Source organism: Pleurodeles waltl, chromosome 11 (genome assembly GCF_031143425.1).
Source record: "Pleurodeles waltl isolate 20211129_DDA chromosome 11, aPleWal1.hap1.20221129, whole genome shotgun sequence".
In the NCBI taxonomy this organism is placed as follows: domain Eukaryota; kingdom Metazoa; phylum Chordata; class Amphibia; order Caudata; family Salamandridae; genus Pleurodeles; species Pleurodeles waltl.
The window spans coordinates 932,439,775-932,460,771 of record NC_090450.1 but is presented as its reverse complement, the minus strand read 5'-3'; the positions used below and the strand labels follow the sequence as shown (position 1 = coordinate 932,460,771).

Genomic DNA, 20,997 nt, shown 5'->3' with positions numbered 1-20,997 from the left:
GGTGATGCACTGGGAAGCATCCATGTAGCACACATCTATCTCTAGATTGGCGTCCAAGCGCTTCTGCAGTAAGTACATACATCACAGGGAAGTGGAGCCAAGTGAACCTGAGTGAAAACATCACATTGTTTTTATCCCGATAGATAATTTATCTGGTAACAGAACTCTTTCTGCTTCTGGCTTTGGCTGGTCTCACTATGCGTCTGTACAAGGTTTGGAAAAAAAAACAAAAAAAAAACTGACCCAAACTCTGAAAATTCTGTGCCGAATATATTGATATAGCTCTAGAAGCTGCAATATTTTTGGCTTTTGGTGCCCAGGCTTCACTCTGTCCGTGCTGCCTCAGTCTCCTTCTTTTCTGGCCTTGCCCTTTGGTTGTCCGGGGGGCAGACCTCTACTGTTAGGCCATCTGATGCGCCTGTCATAACCGTGTCCACTGGAGGGGCAAAGCTGCGTCCTTGCCTGCGTGTGGAACAAGTCTCAGGATAGCCCAGGGATGGAGCCTACAGGGATGAGCCACGATCTGCCAGAGTAGTCAACGAGACCTCCCTCCCTTTCTCACCTCATGCACATTGTGGCGGTGATGAGCCTTGGAAGGAGGGAATGTTGTGCACTATACTGGCAGCCGATCACAAGCCCTGCAAAGGCTCCAGGGATGCTGCCTCGTTCATTGGCCAACCAGTCCCAGTGTACGCGTCTTGGTACCATAGAAAGGTTCCTTTATCTTCTTAAATTCACCTTTTGCGGAATTTCATGGAATGGTGGCGGTAGTATGCGCACACGGCTCAGTCACATCAATTGTATCTGTTAGCATCCATTGACGTTGTTTCAAGCATGTGGATCATTGTATACGTGCGTTGGGTATCTGTACCGTGCCTTTATGTAGTTAATTTATTTAAAATATAAGTATTGTCCACGTGCTGGTGAATGGAGCAGTACAAACATTATATTCCTGTTTAGGGGCAAGATGTAAAAAGAATCGAGTTACCAAAAGTGGTCGCCAGAATGAGAACTGACTTTCTGCAAATTGATTCGGATTTTGCAAGTCGACCTATATACAAATATGTTGGATTGCAAAACCGGCCTTCGCACTAAATACCTTTCATGTTCTAAACACGACCCTTCCAAATTGTGATAGTGTATGTATTTGTAAACACTTTTCGCTATTCGGTAAGCTACCAAATTGCAAAATAGGTTTAATACATACAAAAAAACTATTTGGCGGGTGCAAATCCTGTGATCAGTCGAGCACAGTCTTCACAACTGTTAAATGGCTTCATACATCTATCCCCACATCCCATCAAATTATTAAAACCTAATTTTTCATGAAACATTATGCGTATAGTCTCGAATTTGACACACCAGTATGTTTGAAAACAATGTTGTCCGATCATCTCTTTAAGTCAAGAGAAGGAAGCTGGTACCAACAATAAGGGTTTGGAATGTCCCGCTGACTGATGTCTGGTTGGGTTGTGTTAGACCCGTTGTAACATCAGTCAGTAGAGGCCTCCTTGAACTGTGAAGTTTAGATCTAAGGCCTGCCTCAGAGATGAGCATTTATGATCTCACCTCCCCTCCTAACACCCCCAGAGAAGTCAGATATGTTCTTGACACTTTTGTATTCCTCATTTGATTCAGGGGGGTAGGTTCTATACAGTAGAGCTGGTGCTGGCTTTGGCATGAAGAAGGGCTGTTTTTTTGTGGCTCCGGAAAGGTGTCGAAACGGCTTCCCAATTTAGAGAGGCCGGCTGTAAGGAAATGCCTCCTTGGCATGGTTGCCCCCTGACTTTTTGCCTTTGCTGATGCTATGTTTACAATTGAAAGTGTGCTGAGGCCTGCTAACCAGGCCCCAGCACCAGTGTTCTTTCCCTAACCTGTACTTTTGTATCCACAATTGGCAGACCCTGGCATCCAGATAAGTCCCTTGTAACTGGTACTTCTAGTACCAAGGGCCCTGATGCCAAGGAAGGTCTCTAAGGGCTGCAGCATGTCTTATGCCACCCTGGAGACCTCTCACTCAGCACAGACACACTGCTTGCCAGCTTGTGTGTGCTAGTGAGGACAAAACGAGTAAGTCGACATGGCACTCCCCTCAGGGTGCCATGCCAGCCTCTCACTGCCTATGCAGTATAGGTAAGACACCCCTCTAGCAGGCCTTACAGCCCTAAGGCAGGGTGCACTATACCATAGGTGAGGGTACCAGTGCATGAGCATGGTACCCCTACAGTGTCTAAACAAAATCTTAGACATTGTAAGTGCAGGGTAGCCATAAGAGTATATGGTCTGGGAGTTTGTCAAACACGAACTCCACAGCCCCATAATGGCTACACTGAAAACTGGGAAGTTTGGTATCAAACTTCTCAGCACAATAAATGCACACTGATGCCAGTGTACATTTTATTGTAAAATACACCCCAGAGGGCACCTTAGAGGTGCCCCCTGAAACTTAACCAACTATCTGTGTAGGCTGACTAGTTTTAGCAGCCTGCCACAAACCGAGACATGTTGCTGGCCCCATGGGGAGAGTGCCTTTGTCACTCTGAGGCCAGTAACAAAGCCTGCACTGGGTGGAGATGCTAACACCTCCCCCAGGCAGGAATTGTCACACCTGGCGGTGAGCCTCAAAGGCTCACCTCCTTTGTGCCAACCCAGCAGGACACTCCAGCTAGTGGAGTTGCCCGCCCCCTCCGGCCAGGCCCCACTTTTTGGCGGCAAGGCCGGAGAAAACAATGAGAAAAACAAGGAGGAGTCACTGGCCAGTCAGGACAGCCCCTAAGGTGTCCTGAGCTGAAGTGACTCTAACTTTTAGAAATCCTCCATCTTGCAGATGGAGGATTCCCCCAATAGGGTTAGGATTGTGACCCCCTCCCCTTGGGAGGAGGCACAAGGAGGGTGTACCCACCCTCAGGGCTAGTAGCCATTGGCTACTAACCCCCCAGACCTAAACACGCCCTTAAATTTAGTATTTAAGGGCTACCCTGAACCCTAGAAGATTAGATTCCTGCAACTACAAGAAGAAGGACTGCCTAGCTGAAAATCCCTGCAGCGGAAGACCAGAAGACGACAACTGCCTTGGCTCCAGAAACTCACCGGCCTGTCTCCTGCCTTCCAAAGATCCTGCTCCAGCGACGCCTTCCAAAGGGACCAGCGACCTCGACATCCTCTGAGGACTGCCCCTGCTTCGAAAAGACAAGAAACTCCCGAGGACAGCGGACCTGCTCCAAGAAAAGCTGCAACTTTGTTTCCAGCAGCTTTAAAGAACCCTGCAAGCTCCCCGCAAGAAGCGTGAGACTTGCAACACTGCACCCGGCGACCCCGACTCGGCTGGTGGAGATCCGACGCCTCAGGAGGGACCCCAGGACTACTCTGATACTGTGAGTACCAAAACCTGTCCCCCCTGAGCCCCCACAGCGCCGCCTGCAGAGGGAATCCCGAGGCTTCCCCTGACCGCGACTCCTTGAACCTAAAGTCCCGACGCCTGGGAGAGACCCTGCACCCGCAGCCCCCAGGACCCGAAGGACCGGACTTTCACTGGAGAAGTGACCCCCAGGAGTCCCTCTCCCTTACCCAAGTGGAGGTTTCCCCGAGGAATCCCCCCCTTGCCTGCCTGCAGCGCTGAAGAGATCCCGAGATCTCTCATAGACTAACATTGCAAACCCGACGCTTGTTTCTACACTGCACCCGGCCGCCCCCGCGCTGCTGAGGGTGAAATTTCTGTGTGGGCTTGTGTCCCCCCCGGTGCCCTACAAAACCCCCCTGGTCTGCCCTCCGAAGACGCGGGTACTTACCTGCAAGCAGACCGGAACCGGGGCACCCCCTTCTCTCCATTCTAGCCTATGTGTTTTGGGCACCACTTTGAACTCTGCACCTGACCGGCCCTGAGCTGCTGGTGTGGTGACTTTGGGGTTGCTCTGAACCCCCAACGGTGGGCTACCTTGGACCAAGAACTAAGCCCTGTAAGTGTCTTACTTACCTGGTTAACCTAACAAATACTTACCTCCCCTAGGAACTGTGAAAATTGCACTAAGTATCCACTTTTAAAACAGCTATTTGCGAATAACTTGAAAAGTATACATGCAATTTTGATGATTTGAAGTTCCTAAAGTACTTACCTGCAATACCTTTCGAATGAGATATTACATGTAGAATTTGAACCTGTGGTTCCTAAAATAAACTAAGAAAAGATATTTTTCTATATAAAAACCTATTGGCTGGATTTGTCTCTGAGTGTGTGTACCTCATTTATTGTCTATGTGTATGTACAACAAATGCTTAACACTACTCCTTGGATAAGCCTACTGCTCGACCACACTACCACAAAATAGAGCATTAGTATTATCTATTTTTACCACTATTTTACCTCTAAGGGGAACCCTTGGACTCTGTGCATGCTATTCCTTACTTTGAAATAGCACATACAGAGCCAACTTCCTACACCGGCCCATGGAGTAACATCTGTGTAAGACCACCATAGAAACAGTGGTGGCCTTTGCACGTAGGAATATCCCTGATGTGCAGAAAGGAACTCCATTTATGGCAGAGACATTTAAAACCTGATATGTAACCCTGCTTTTGATATAGATTTCCAGTACCTACGTGTGTGGCAACATCTGCACCATACCAACTGGCCACTCTGGCATGTTGGATGTGCATCACCTGTATCTTTCCTCTAAAGATGCTCCCTTCTTGCAAGATCACTCTGTTGCAAAGACCCCAAAACGTGGGTGCCTATCCATGGATGGCGCAGTCCCTCCACTACACAGGTACTTCTATAATATTTATATTTTGGGGTTCACTACCCGTAAAAAATGGAATTTTAGTAGTAAGAGGAGAGCACATCTCCTTCCCCTGCATCTTTTGGTACCCAGCGCCTTTTGCAAGCTTCCATGAGACCTGTGCACTTCTCTGCGCTGCTAACCGCACGCATGAATAAATAACCTGCCGATTTCCAGCCATTGGCCCCCACGGCTCGTCTCTGCACTCCCAGCTCAGCCCTTGTTTTGGGAACACCGTGTTCTTGTTTGTGATTATTCCCTGCTAATCGCTTGTGACACTGTTAAATATGGATCTGTGTTTTTTTTTTTTTTCCAAGGGCACCCCCGCCGAAGTGGTGTACAAAGGAACCATTACGAGGATAATCGGAGAAGACAGCCCTGGACGCGCGGAGCGAGCGAGAGACGAAGCCTTACCCAAGGGACAAGTCGTTTACGAAGGGAAAAAGGGCCACGTCCTGTCCTATGATGGTAATTCTGACTCTGTGGCAGGTCTGGTACCCAGAGGGCTCCGTGCTGGCCTCCTTTACTGAATGTCGCTCGAGCCGAGAGATCTTTAAAGGAGAACTGCTCGTGTGGCATCTTCCAGTGCATCCTTTTTACACCTGGACTGGCTGCTGTGCAGTGGATTGCACAAAGCACCATTTTGCACACTCGTCGAAACACCTAATTTGATCACTAGTAAAGGGTAAAACAACGTGGTTCTCAGATAAGTGCCCAAACAAAACTTCCCAAATGGGGTAACATTATTTAACTAAATCCACAAAAAAGTAACAAAACTCCACCTGGCTGCTTTTTTCCCCTTCCACATCCAAGCAATTATCGTCATTGTGTGCAGATGCGGTCAGAGATATGCACTGTCCGACCCTTATGAATCCGGGATTGGCAATGCATAACATTTATTTTGTAGCATACTAATCTGCAAATCTGCTGTATTACTGTTCAAAGGTCATGTTTGTAAACTCGATTATTCTGACTAGGCATTAGTATTTTGTTGGTCAAAGTTTATCTCTTATTTCAGCAAAATGTTTATTTTTTTTATTTTTTAAATGCTTCTAAAATCTTCTGGCACTCTTAAAACCATTGTGTTAGCCGTCCACAACAGAGCTTTCCCGTTTTCCTGCTCCATACAGCATACTAGCATTCACAGGTTTAATAACTAATTTTCATCAGTTTGCCTGCAGGGTGGGACAAACAAGGCAGGCGTGTGTATGCTGTCCGTCACATTACTAACAGCAGATCTTTCAGGTCTGCTCGACAATGGAGATAGTCCTCCATCTAAGAATGGTGGTATAGTGGCTGTGGCCAAGGCGTGTCAACCGACCGAGCATTGGGAAGGGGAAGGTGATTGACACAGATTTTGCAATGAGTCGGTGTGATTTACCCTGTACTACTGCTGAATTCCAGGAGTAATTCACACATCTGTATTCCTGGCTTTCTCCAGGATTTCTAAAGTTAGCCAGGAGCACCATACAAGTACATCTCTTGCAGTACTCCCGCTTTGTTCAGGAATTCAGGAGTAAGCCAGTAGTAGCCAAGAGTATGGGTCAACAAAGCCTTTGTAAATCCAACCGGGTGTGTTAAAACAAGCTTATGAATCATTCTGATGCGAAGAGGGGAATAAGGCAAACCATTCCCAATGTTTTGTGTTAACTTATTTTCACCTTCTATGTTAGATACTGTTTCTTAGTTTTGATAGGCTTTTTTTTTTTTTTTTTTTTTTATAACTTTCTTTGTATCTGTAAGCATTGGCTCGTGTTAGAGCTCTCGGTCTTCAGAGCCATGGAGCTCAGGTTTGGTTTTGACAGCACTACACAGCAAGCCCTCTTTAGAAACCTCAGTCACAGGTTCGAATCTGATCATCGCCTCTCATTGTTAAAAAAAAAAAAAAACTAATGACAATTCGTAAATCCAATTCATACTTCTGAATAAAATTCAGGGGCTCTGGTTTGTGATATCCAGTGCGCACCAGTATCCTGGGACCATCTCTTGTACATAAATAGTCCTCCTTCTGGATTTTAAAGGGCTCGCTTTGCCTGCCTGGCTCTAAAAATACATGAATTACCCGGTCGGAGTAGAAGCAATGACTGAAGAGACAGGGAAGGGTTGTCTCAGAGTGCCTTATATTTTCTTTAACCAGGAGGTTACAGAGACTGTTTCATTATAAAACCTGGAAAAAATGTTGTTCAGTGTCTGCCTCTGTTCTCTGGAGTGTGTGCCAGAGAGGACAGTCTGGAGCCCGCCAGTCCCTGGCATGGCGCACCGCACTGTACCAAGATGTGGGCAACATGTTGTCGAGACAGACCCAACTGTCTGGTTGGAGTTACTGAAAGAAACGCCGGCATTCAGCTACTTCATATGCCAGTTTCTAAACTACAGGCTGGCTCCATGGTTGAAGGTCGCTGTCCTGTCCCTGGGAGATCCCCCCTGGTCGCCAGGGAGAGGTGAGGGGACATACTTTGAGGGCTGGATGGACTCAAGTCATCAGCCCGCCCAAACCTGCAAAGTAGCCCTGGGCAATAGTACACCGTTTTCTGATGGGGATGTACACGATTTGCTGCTGTGGAGAAATAATGTTCCTGGTTACTGTTCCCAATCCTGAAATGTTCGACTATTTTTATTTTTTTTCCCTTCAGAACTTTGTCAAACCCTTGGCTGATAACATGAGTTCTGAATGTACAAAATAGTCCTTTGGCAGTATTTAAACAACAAAGAATTTTTGTGGTGAAACCCTGCTTACTGCGCTGCAGAGAGTTGGACTTGCCTATTTGTGTCTGTGTTTTCTGTCCAACCATGGTTAGGACGGAGTTTCTTTGCTTGTATTTGTGTGCGTGGCAGCCTCGCTACTCCAATGATTAACTTGATGCTGAAGAATTTCTCTCTAATTTGTTAGCTCCCAAGCCTATCTGACGCACCATAACATGTAGGTGACCCAGACCAAGCCCAACCTGGTCTTTTTAGGGCTCTGTATTTGTGGAAATGTACTTGTAGGTTAGTCTTCCTTTAGACACTTGCAGAGTTCAAACCAAGAGCATCCCTGGAGTGCCGAAGGCATGGCCTGTTACATAGGCAGATACTCTGTTAGAGACCGTTTAAGTAGCTTCGGATTTACTCATTAATCCACATTCTGAAAGCTTCTAGGCGCACTCAAGAGAGTACCACAACTGCCCTACTCATTAAGTAATACATTCGGCTCTTACCCAGTTCCATTGGACAGATTTCAGCTCAGTTTCTTTCCTACCTGTGGAAGGAGACTTTTTCATTGCCTGTAGCGTGAGCAGCCTCGCATGTAGTTAGTGGAATGTGAATTTGCACGGTTTACATGTGTGAAATCCTTCATGTTGTATTCTTTTCCAATCCTTGCTGAAGGGCACCTTGAACCCTATCAGAGTTGGCTTTGTTCTCCAGTCAGAGCTAAGGGTCACCCAGCCATCTGAAATTGGCCAGTGGGTGGAGTAGCGAGGCTGCCATGGCCCTCTGATGTAAGATCAGTCACACATGCTGAAACCACCTTCCTTACCTCATCTGCTCGGTCCCTGGGTTCCAGAATCCACCAAGCTACTTTTTTAAAGAGCAACTTCAGAAGAGATGCCAGACTAAATGCTATCAGACGAGCCTGCTGTGCAAAACCAAACTTCCGCACAGCCAGCGCTGTAGTGTAAGGCTTCTCCTCCAGCGCTTTGACAGAGGCGATGGCTCTTCTCAGCGGCCTGTAAAATGACACACTCGTCTCACTGAAATCTACCTTCAGTGGTACTCCATACCACCCACCCACCCACCCTTTCTCTTCTCACTGGCCCCAATATTGCAACCTTCACACTCCTGGAACTCTACAGTCTCCCACTTCCAAGATACACCAGAGTCAAGGCTCTATGCATCGGTGACATATCCTTTACTGCTTCCTGGGTCTCCCTCACACCACTCAACAAGTAGTAAACAAGAAGAGGGGACTTCTTCTCTCATGGCATTCGGGAAAGAAATCCTGACCATTATCTTATCTCTTTGTTTTACATCTGTCTACTCCCACCTCTGCCACTCCACTTTGTCTTATTCCTTGAATTACTAAAGTGCAACAATCAGAACACTACAAAACGCACAGATATGTGAAAAAACGTTATGAACCATGGCACAGCAACATAAATAAGCAGTGCATATTGCTCAAGACACGTTCTGCCCAAGGAGGTCTCTTGGCAGGACTGAAACATGGCAAATGCTTATTGCTGCCAAACTCAATATCACTCATTTATCCACCTCGGAAACATGAAAGACTGCCACCAGCAGAACTTTATTTTGGAACTGATGAGGTTTGTCATCACGTGACCCACATGTGGCTGTTGGGGAGTTTGATGAGTGTTGAGGTTGTCTTTGCTCGGTGCTTCCCTCTAAGATGAATTTAGTGTTTGTGGTTTCTTTGTTCTCACCTGCGCCTGTTCTCTCCCCAGGTGGGGTGCCTGCTGCCCAGAACGCCAAGGAGGACAGTCGAGGTTCTGGTGCCTCACACGAGACAGCTGGGTCAAAAAGGACCTACGATATGATGGAAGGAAGGATGCCCCGCGTTCTACAAGTCCGGGATCTCTCTGCATCGAATATTGAAGGTAATGCTACTCACATTTGCTGTTGTGGGCTTGAGAAGCGCGCACATGATGGGGCATGCCAATGCTGTGGGATTTGTTGATTTGGTTTGTATTTGATTGACCACGTGTGGTCTGCACATCCCTCTTATCAGGAAAGGTACATATTGGTTGAGGTTGCATCGGGTAGGTGAACCTTTTTGTACATCCTATTGGCTAAAAGAGCTAAACAGCCGAGGTTTGTTGACTGTAAGTGAAATAATAACTTCAAAGCAATGCAGAAAGCTCCTTTCTGATGCACAATCTCTGGCTCTCATGTGTCTGCAGGCAGTGAAGGTGCTGAATGAATGAGTGCCTGTTTTTTTGTCCTTCATCCCGGATGCAGGCTTGTGCAATCCTGCATTACAGGCAGTTTGCACAGAGTGACCCATCCATGTAGCTGGTAACGCAGCGCAGACTTCTGCCTCACCTACTGAACTGCCTCGATGTAAAAATAAAAAATATCCCTGTGGGCACCAGAACCCTGTAAATCAAACCAGAAGGTGAATTGTGGGCTCCGAACCCCGTAAGGTTGAACGGTATTTTACAGTACAACAGTTTCGGGTGTGGTAAGGATGGCGGGGTACAGTTGGCCACAACGGATCAGGATGTGGGAAAGGTGCTGAGAAGGAGAATAGCAAAGCAGAGTTTGGTCTCTAGGAGAAAGTGGGTTAGAGGTTAGTTGGAAGAGAACTTAGAGGCTTGTCTCAAGAAGGTGAGAAAAATGGGGGGGGGGGACATTGACATTGGTAATTTTTGGAACAACGTGATTGGGGGTTGTGTATAGAATTCTGCATTCGTGAAGCGTATCCTGAGAAGATTACATTGTTAGCGAGGTCCTTATTTCTGAAGTTTTTTTGAGTGTATTTTGCTTTCTAAGGTCTACGGAGTCTATGGTTTGTGCTGCAAGCTGTTAGAGCTATTTCTAGCTTGTTGTTGGAGAGCCTTATTATGGAAGCCTAAACATGCCATATAACCTAAAAGCCACAAATGCCTTTCTAAATTTAAGTGGTGTTTTTTTGCCTTTATCCAGTGATGGTGCAAAATATCCTTTAACCCTCCATCTGACAAGACTAAAACATAGGGAGATACGAAAATACCCTAATGATCCCACAGTCTTGCCTTCATGAATAATTTTATTGTTCTTGTGTTTTACTCATTTTAGGGCTAATGGGCCGCGCTGTCCCACAAGAGAGGCACAGTCCGCACTCCTTAAAGGAACAACATCCTCACTCGCGTGGCTCTATCACACAAGGTAATTTCTTCCACAGTTTTCATCTTCTCTTTGATTCATGGTTGTGTGACTTGATTGCTGCCGACTGGCCCCTTGTCACACAGATTATCTTCAGCCTGTCCTAGTGTGTTTGGACTTGTAGGTCCCTTATAATGGGAATCAAAAACTACAAGTGGCGTAATTCAAAGTTACGTTTAAAAAGCTACCAGGGCCTAAAAGTGACTCATGACAGCGGGCTAGTTGGTATGTGTGCTTGTGCTTTTGGCCCTAATACAACTTTTTTTGTAGTTGTTTTGTCTTGGTGGTCTGCTCTCTTCTTTATGGTCATTTGTTGCGCGTTTCTTTCTTCTGTGTGAGAGCCTGAACGCCATGGCCTGGAAAAAAATAGACCTGCCTTTCAATAGGGTTTATTTTCCTCCCACTTTTGATTGGTATAGCTTCAAATACACAAAATTCTAAGGCATAAAAGGTAGGTCTTAATTGAAAAATTAGCACTTTCCTTTTGTCTGCAAGCACTAGATGGCTGGTGATATTCACAACATGTGAATCTGTTTCTCTGCCGTGCTCCAGAAGCATTGTTGCAGGTAAGACTACATTATTCATTTTGACCCATTGGCACGGTCATCTGGTGGTACCTAATGTAGGCATTTGGCTCCACAGGGGCCTTTGGTCATGTATGATTCCCAAATGCCCCATGCTCCTCCTTTTAGGTGATGATTAATTCGCATTCCATATCTGTGTACCATTCACACTCCTTAAAATGTACAGGAGGCTGCCAGTAAAAACTGCATTAAAAATAGAAATGCAGCTTTCCAGCTAAAGCTCCCAATATATTGTGTTAGGTTGCTCGACAAGGAAGCACGGTGAATGCACTGTCCTTGTAAAAAGTGGTCGGCGGCGTGTTCACAGAGTGCCTTCGCGAGAACGAAAAGACAAATCCTGTGAATTATTTATCGGCCATTTTTCCTTTTCTATAACTCTGAGGAGTATCTTGAGGTCATTGCGCTCTCTTCGCTGCTGCACATGAATTATGTATTAAGGTGTGTAGCTAGTGAAGGACTCACACTTATCTCTCCCGGCGGAGGAGCACCTGGACACATTCCTGAGCAAGCCAGTCTCTTTTTAATTTACCTGGATTTTAACAGACCCCACCAAGCTCAGTTTGGTTAGTTAGGCTTTGGTCTGTCTTACTTAAATGAGATTTGCAGAATTTAAATGTCCTCTTCTGTTTCATTAAGCTACCCAGAACACTGAGGGCCGTGTATTTTCTAAGTTCTGCAGTCAATCTTCTATTGCGCTTTTAAAAAGCAGGTGTTTGCTATCAGAAAGCAAGTATTCTCTCTTCTGTGACGTTCACCTTAATAGAATGTTCATTGCCCACTCGGGTGCAAGCTTTGTAGGAATAGAGAGCTTTGAAATTTACAATAAGGCATCTTGTTTCGTTTGAAATGTGTCGGTATTTGTTCAACATACATCTGCAGTTCTCGTGATAGTATGGTCTGTTGCAGATTTGCTTCCACACCAGACTGTGTACGGGTGTATAGTATGTATTTTGTGGAGCGACTCCTTCAGACCTGTAACTGTACTATCTATTGCATTTGTTATCACATGATAATACTAGAAACTTGTGAAATTGAAAAAAATGTTTTATTGTGAGTGAGCTAGATTGTTGGCCAGCAAGATTTGAAGACGCTCGTCACAGTATTGATTTAGTATATTTCTTAACTTTGTCCAGTGGCTTCACAGTCCAATTCTGCACCAAGTTGGACCTAACCGCCATACGGTACCCGGTACGTGCTATCCGCCATAGCCACCTGACTAGCAGCAAGAGGCCGTGGATGCTAATAACCATTTTTACTTAATTACTGAAGGTGATGTGGCTGGACATGGTATGGGGAAATTGGATGGGATGTTGTCAGATCTACACTTCACAACACAATGGAACCTGCTCGGGCCCTAACATCACAACCGTCCAGTGCACTCAAACCTTTGACAATGTAAAACAGGTCTAGGTTTTTGGCCATTCCATAAATATGGAAGTACATTCAGTTAAAAGGTGCTGAATTCAGGGATTGTCATGTACATTGTAGGCCAGTTATTGAAGCTTCAAACCCTATTTTTCACAGTGTTGCCTCATATCTTCACTGCAGCCCTTGCTGCGGCTTGTTTGACACCTCCTGTACTTTTCTAGTATGTATCGCAGCGCTTGGTTCACTTTCTTTTGGGAATAAGCAACTTTTCCTTTCTGGGGATATATTGTAGGAATTCCCAGATCCTACGTGGAGGCGCACGAGGACTACCTCCGGCGGGAAGCCAAGCAGATGAAGAGGGAGAACCCACCTCAAAGAGGCGTGCCAGAAGGCTATAAGGGGAGGCCCCACGAGAACCTGGGGACCCCGCTGAAAATGAAACCCTCTCACGAGGCTTTGGTGGCTACGGTGAAAGAACCAGGAAGATCAATCCACGAAATCCCCAGGGAGGAGCTGAGACGCACGCCAGAGATGCCTATTCCCACAAGGCCGCTGAAAGAAGGGTCAATTACGCAGGTATGTTCAGGTGTCACTTTTTTTAAACCATGTTCTCATAGACCGATATTGTGAAATGCACCCTTTTTAGGCCGGGTTTGACATCTCCACGACCTGTTGCTACCAATTCTTTAAAATATACATAGAGTGCACCCTGCCTGTGCCCAGAGGAGTGTTTCTTGTTTCACCACATGCTGTTCGCTGTTTGGTTTATTACTTCGCCGCATATGGAGTACTTGCATTGCGGTGCATGAGAGGCTGTTTTACTTTTACACTTAATCATCACACATTGAATTCTTCATCTTCTTATGGATGCTTTGGTTACAGGATGTAATTGTATTTTTGTTCTATTTTTTTCACTGCAGCAGGCTTTGTAATTTTTTGGTCACGACTCAATTTGCAAGCCAGACCTATTGGGTTTGCCATTGCTTGGTTAGATGATTCGCGGAGCGGGCACTGGCTAGTCTGTTCCAAGAACGTATGTAGAAATATTCAAATAGTTTGCTATGAAATGTGGGGGCCATTGGGCCTTCCAGGAAATAACTTGGAATTTGTTGTGTTGGCTAATCTAGCTTTCACAAAGCAATTTGATGGTCATTTGCACCCAAACCTTAGAGCCAAAGAACCATGTTCTTGTTAAGATTCTGATTGACAGTTTATCAAACACATGCATGCGCAAATCATATTTGTGAATGGGCTAATGCGCTGTATACGCAAATTGTTTAATTTGTCCAGTGTTTAAAATTTGGAGTTGTGGAGTGGGGAATGTATAGGGCACATTTCATTTTACATTTCTTTTATCACAGTCTCAGAACTATTTGTAGATGTAAGTTACACATAAATAGCCTCTTTTACAAATGTAGTACCCCTTTTCTAATTTAGAAAATATGGTTTTACACTCTTGAATTGACTCATGAGCCGAGATGCGAGGTAGACGCTATAAGGTAGAATGGCCTTGAGAGTTTCTTAACACCCTCAAACATTCAAGATTGTGGGTATTCACAAACTTCTCTTTGATCCCTTCCCGTAGTTAAAAAGTTAGGAAATGTACTTCCGAAAAGTCTGGAGTAAATCTCGTTCAAGATCAGAAAAATTAGTGAGTGCCTATGGGAAGATGTTTCTTCACAGGGGTTTTCCCTGTGGAGAAGAAAGAAACAAATGCCGTTGCGTAGATACCATGGAATTTCCTAATGTCCAGTCATGCACTGTGTAGCACTATGCATGCAGAACTGCCTATGCATTGTGGCATTTGCTAACTCCATAAAGTTTTACAGTTGCATTTTTCTTGGTGTAACCTTGGGAATATATGGGAATCCCCAAAATGGGTAAATCCATTTCCACGCTGTGTTGTTCACTTCTGGTTTTAGATGTACCTTTTTCTTTGAGAATCAGGTCACTTCCTGGCCCCACCACCCTTATCACCTCCTAGAGGAAGCCTTTACTGCTCAGCTCTGCTACCCCGGGAGAGCTAAGTGGCCAAAGTGAGTTACCTGGTTGTGCAATTGGACGGCTTTGGTCTTGGTTACCTTGGAACACCGGTGACAATGGCAGTACCCAAATGAAGTACTAACCCATAACCACTGACTGCCTAAGGTCCCCAGAACAAGGCATCGCCCATTCCTCTTTCCAAACCCTTGGGGCTACAGAGCCTTTTTGATCCTGCTGTTCTGTTTCTGCAAATTCATTATGGTGGAGTGGTTTTGTGTGTGCATTCACAAACCGAATGTGTTGATTTATCTGTTAAAAGGTCTTTCAGTCAGTCTGTGTGCCTAGAATATATGCACATTGAGGTTTCTATTCGATTTTATTTTCAAATTGTGTATAGTTGTCCTTTTCTGAGATGTTACTCGTTTGTACTAACATTTGTCCTGTGCAATATTTGCTAATTGTTATGTTGGCCAACCTGAGCTGCTCTCTGCAGAAAGAGATAGATTTGCAATGTTTGAATATGTGTCAGAGCCAAGGTTTCTAACCTTGAGTACTCCACGTCCATTATTGTGTCTCTTGGATAATTGGAATGACCCGCCTTCAGTCACCTGAGTGTTTCCTGCTATAAGACTCTGTGTTAGTATGCTCCTCTCTTTTGGAAATTGGGCCTTTTTAACACTGTGCGTGTGGACAAAGTCCATACCGTTAAGCATGGTCTGCTTGTATACCAAATGAGACTTCATCATCCTTTCGCTCATGCTTGCAACCAGCAGAGGGGAGGTTGACATCATCTTCAGTGTTATACAACAGAAATGCCAGAGCAGTGGAAAAGAAACACTACTTCAGTGTATCACAACTCAGGCTTTGCAGACTTAAGCAGGGTCTTCAGAGCCATTGTCAGTGGCTGGAGACACTTTCTGTAATGTGTCCTCCTTCCCAACATATAATATGTTTAACCCCAGTCACAGTATGCAATTCCATGGACCAGTTTACATATCTTTAGCCAGCCAGTTGCTTTTTGCATCCTACTTAGGGGTTTACTGGGTCTGGAGTGGTTTGTGTTCTGGTTAAGCACAGTGGGGCTGCTGTTAGGAGCCAGATGTGCCACAAACACATAGTGGGCAATCATATTTGATTATCTAAGCCTTTGCTTTGTAGCCATTAATTTTTGATTTTGAATTGGAGAACTGCCCTTAATTTGACATCTTAGGATCCAATGCCTTTGCAAATTAACTGCAAAATATTAATTCAGAGACTTTGTCTTCATCAGTATGGAATATGAAGCACGCAGTTTGCCTCTTTCAGGAGCGTAATTAATCCATTGTTCCCCTTCCTTTAGGGTACACCTCTCAAGTACGACAGTAGTTCATTGTCGGTAAGTGCCAAAAAGCATGATGTCCGGTCAATCATTGGGAGCCCGGGACGGGCGTTTCATTCTGTTCACCCAATGGAGGTCATGCAGGACCCCAGGACTCTTGAAAGAGCGTGCTATGAGGAGAGCATGAAAGGTAGGACCTGTCCTGTCACTAACTCTGGAGGGTCCATCACCAGAGGAGCACCTGTCATCGTGCCGGAGCCCGGCAAACCCCGCCACAGTCCGCTGTCTTACGAAGACCACCCGGCAGCTCATGGGGCCGTCTACAGCAGTCACATGCCAAGGGGCTCTCCAGTGCCGCAGAGGGAGCCGCCACAGAGGCAGCACGAAGGTACCGTGCAATCTGGATACTTTGTTTGTGTGTTTGGAATAGTGTGTGGCTGCTTTTCACTGTACAGAGTTGACTCAATGTGGGAGGCTTGAATTGTTCCAAGAACACTCCTTAGAGAGCTACTCGAATGTTAGATCAAATTGTTCGCAATTAAACCTTCATCTTATTTTTCGATCTATAGGTTTTATGTGGATGCATCATGAATGTCCCAGAATTTCACCAGTCTGCCATTTCTAAGAATTAATGCTAGGAAGGAATATGAATATTTTGTGGGTGGTAAACTAAGTGTGCACAAATAGCTGGGTGTTTCTACCTTTCTAAATTTGTGATAAATTTGGATTATAGCTGGGAGCGGAGGGTAGTTTTCAAATGACCTCAGGTGGCCTGTGTAACACGATGATTGTCCTGACAAATTGCAGCTCTTAAATATTTACAGTCGTGCATGTTGAGAAACGGTGTGGATTCAGTGGTTAAGGTGCTGCTCAAAAGTCAAATACTAGAGGTCAAAATGTCAGGGTGAGTTGTAAATTGGTAAAGAGAAATCTACCTATTTTTTCTGTCTTTCTTCGTTTTGCATTTCTTTGTGTCTGTCCTCTCGTTTAAATCTTAACTATTCTCTTCTGCAACCCACTTTCGCTCTTAGCCTTAGTCTTTCTTTATAATAAGGAGCTTTATATCCAATTGGAGTGTTCTGTTGATGCCAGGATCACCTCCCTCACTGCAAAACACATAATTGTATGCAGCATTGCATTGCATTTTTCTTGTGGACAAAACAAACGTTTTGTAAAATCTAAAACCGCAACCTCGTCTCAAAAAGACCCCCTTTTTGCCTTATGATTTTGACAATTATGAATAGGCAATTTAGAAATATATAGTTCGATGGCATCTGTCGCTGTAGATACACATGTTGTGCATAGCCCGCCATCTGGTGTTGGGTCGGAGTGTTACAAGTTGTTTTTCTTCGAAGAAGTCTTTCGAGTCACGGGACCGAGTGACTCCTCCTTTTGTCTCCATTGCGCATGGGCGTCGACTCCATCTTCGATTGTTTTCTTTCCGCCATCGGGTTCGGACGTGTTCCTGTCGCTCCGAGTTTCGGAACGGAAAGTTAGCTAACTATCGGAAGATTACGTCGGTATTGTTGCGTTCGGGATCGGCTTAGATAGAATCGACACCGCATCGAAGTTTGAAGAGCTCCGGTGCCCTTCGGGGTAGCTTCCGATCCCCCGTCGGGGCCTGGTCGGCCCGACCGCGTGTAAACCAACGCTGATGGAACGGACCCCGTTCCGTTTCTGTCCCAAATGCCACAACAAATACCCGTATACAGACCAACATTTGGTCTGTAACCTGTGCCTGTCGCCTGAGCACAGTGAAGAGACTTGCGAGGCCTGTCGTGCGTTCCGGTCCCGAAAGACACTCCGTGACCGTCGAGCCAGAAGACTTCAGATGGCGTCCACGCCGACAGCACACCGAGAGTTCGAGGAACAAGAGGAAGAAGAAACCTTCTCGATCCAAGAATCGGACTCCGAGGAATTCGACGATCAAAGAACTGTGAGTAAGACGTCGAAGACAACACACAAGAAAAGTGACAAGGCCCAGGGGACGCCACTGCCACCAGGCCATGGCTCTACCCATAAATTTGGTGACCGACCATCGGCACCGAAAAAGGCCGAAACAGTGCCGAGATTGTCCGACTCCAGTCGAGACACCGGCACGCAGCCTTCTCGGGACCGAGAAAGTGCTGCTGAAAAAGATCGACGCCGAGATAGCAGTGCCGAAACGGCTCGACGCCGAGACAGTGGCACCGAGGAAGATCGACGCCGAGAGGTTTCGACTCCAAAAAAGAAAAAAGTCACCTCGGAGCCGAAAAAGAATACGGACAGGGTTTCGGTGCCGAACCGACCCAGTTACCGGTTCCTACTCAGAGGAGCAATCACTGTCCTCTCAGATGCGAAAGCATAGATTTGAGGAAGAGTTGCAATCCACCGAAGTGGACCATACGCAGAAACGTATTTTCATACAGGAAGGAACAGGGAAAATAAGCACCCTTCCCCCTATTAGTAGAAAAAGGAGACTGGAGTCTCAAACAGACCAAGCACCACAAACAAAAATGGTGAAAAAGGTAACTCCGCCACCCTCTCCTCCACCTGTAACTAACGTTTCACCAGCACAAACTCCATCACATTCCCCGGCTCACACCACTGCGAGCCAAGGTGACCAGGACCAAGACGCTTGGGACTTATACGACGCCCCAGTGTCGGACAACAGTCCAGAGGCGTATCCCACAAAGCCCTCACCACCAGAAGACAGCACAGCATATTCACAAGTGGTGGCTAGAGCGGCAGAGTTCCACAACGTAAACCTCCACTCAGAACCAGTCGAGGATGACTTCTTATTCAACACCCTCTCCTCCACCCACAGCTCCTACCAAAGCCTGCCTATGCTCCCAGGAATGCTTCGGCACGCAAAGGAAATCTTCAAGGAGCCGGTCAAGAGTAGGGCAATAACACCAAGGGTGGAAAAGAAATATAAAGCACCTCCCACAGACCCTGTTTTCATCACCACACAGCTGCCACCAGATTCAGTCGTAGTAGGAGCAGCTCGCAAGAGAGCCAACTCCCACACATCTGGGGATGCACCACCCCCAGATAAAGAGAGCCGCAAGTTCGATGCAGCCGGAAAGAGAGTCGCAGTACAGGCTGCAAACCAGTGGCGCATCGCTAACTCTCAAGCACTACTTGCGCGCTATGACAGAGCCCATTGGGACGAGATGCAACATCTCATTGAGCATCTACCCAAGGAACTACAAAAGAGGGCGAAGCAGGTGGTTGAGGAAGGACAGAACATATCTAATAATCAGATACGCTCCTCTATGGACGCAGCGGACACAGCTGCGAGAACAATTAACACATCTGTCACTATAAGAAGGCACGCATGGCTACGAACGTCTGGTTTTAAGCCAGAGATACAGCAGGCAGTGCTCAATATGCCATTCAATGAGAAACAACTGTTCGGACCAGAGGTGGACACGGCAATTGAGAAACTGAAAAAGGACACTGACACTGCTAAAGCCATGGGCGCACTCTACTCCCCGCAGAGCAGAGGAACTTACAGCACCTTCCGCAAGACACCCTTTAGAGGGGGGTTTCAGGGTCAAGCCACACAAGCCAGCACCTCGCAGGCCACACCGTCCAGCTACCAGGGACAGTACAGGGGAGGCTTTCGGGGCCAATACAGAGGACAATTCCCTAGGAATAGAGGAAAATTTCAAAGCCCCAAAACCCCTACAACCAAGCAGTGACTCACACGTCACTCACCCCCTCCACACAACACCAGTGGGGGGAAGAATAGGTCATTATTACAAAGCATGGGAGGAAATAACTACAGACACTTGGGTCTTAGCAATTATCCAACATGGTTATTGCATAGAATTCCTGCAAATCCCTTCAAACATACCACCAAAAGCACAGAATTTATCAAAACAACATTCAGACCTTCTGGAAACAGAAGTTCAAGCACTATTGCAAAAGAACGCAATAGAACTAGTACCAGAAACACAAATAAACACAGGAGTTTATTCACTGTACTTCCTAATACCAAAAAAGGACAAAACACTGAGACCAATCCTAGACCTCAGAACACTAAACACCTACATAAAATCAGAACACTTACACATGGTCACGCTACAAGAAGTGTTACCATTGCTAAAGCAACAGGACTACATGACAACCTTAGATCTCAAAGACGCGTATTTCCACATACCAATACATCAGTCGCACAGGAAATACCTCAGGTTTGTATTCAAAGGAATACATTACCAATTCAAAGTATTGCCGTTTGGTTTAACAACCGCACCAAGAGTCTTTACAAAATGTCTAGCAGTGGTGGCTGCACACATCAGAAGGCAGCAAATACACGTATTCCCGTATCTAGACGACTGGCTAATCAAGACCAACTCACTGACAAGGTGCTCACACCACACAAATCAGGTCATACAAAACCTCTACAAACTTGGTTTCACCATCAACTATGCAAAATCACACATTCTGCCGTGCAAAGTACAACAATACCTAGGAGCCATAATAGACACAACAAAAGGATTAGCCACTCCAAGTCCACAGAGAATTCAAAATTTCAACAAGATCATACAACGCATGTATCCAACACAGAGAATACAAGCAAAAATGATATTACAACTCCTAGGCATGATGTCCTCATGCATAGCCATTGTCCCAAACGCAAGACTGCACATGAGGCCCTTACAACAGTGCCTAGCATCACAATGGTCACAGGCACAGGGTCACCTTCTAGATCTGGTGTTGATAGACCGCCAAACATATCTCTCGCTTCTATGGTGGAACAGTATAAATTTAAACAAAGGGCGGCCTTTCCAAGACCCATTGCCACAATACGTAATAACAACAGATGCTTCCATGACGGGGTGGGGAGCACACCTCGATCAACACAGCATACAAGGACAATGGAACGTTCATCAAACAAAACTGCATATAAATCACCTAGAACTGCTAGCAGTTTTTCAAGCACTAAAGGTTTTCCAACCAATCATAACTCACAAAGACATTCTTGTCAAAACAGACATGACAACAATGTATTATCTAAACAAACAGGGGGGGACACACTCAACGCAGTTGAGCCTTGTAGCACAAAAGATATGGCGATGGGCAATTCACAACCACATTCGCCTAATAGCACAGTTTATTCCAG

General features: G+C 45.8%; 1 protein-coding gene across 11 annotated transcripts in view; it reads left to right on the top strand.

Annotated features, from left to right (window-relative positions):
* The window catches only part of NCOR2 (nuclear receptor corepressor 2), a 1,084,598-nt gene that overhangs the window by 915,468 nt on the left and 148,133 nt on the right, over positions 1 to 20,997 (top strand). For all 11 annotated transcript variants that reach the window (XM_069215021.1, XM_069215023.1, XM_069215022.1 and 8 more), the window contains 5 exons: positions 5,093 to 5,243; positions 9,215 to 9,367; positions 10,548 to 10,637; positions 12,879 to 13,162; positions 15,909 to 16,275. In XM_069215021.1, coding sequence (XP_069071122.1) covers positions 5,093 to 5,243; positions 9,215 to 9,367; positions 10,548 to 10,637; positions 12,879 to 13,162; positions 15,909 to 16,275 — 1,045 coding nt within the window. The remainder of the gene's footprint in view (positions 1 to 5,092; positions 5,244 to 9,214; positions 9,368 to 10,547; positions 10,638 to 12,878; positions 13,163 to 15,908; positions 16,276 to 20,997) is intronic.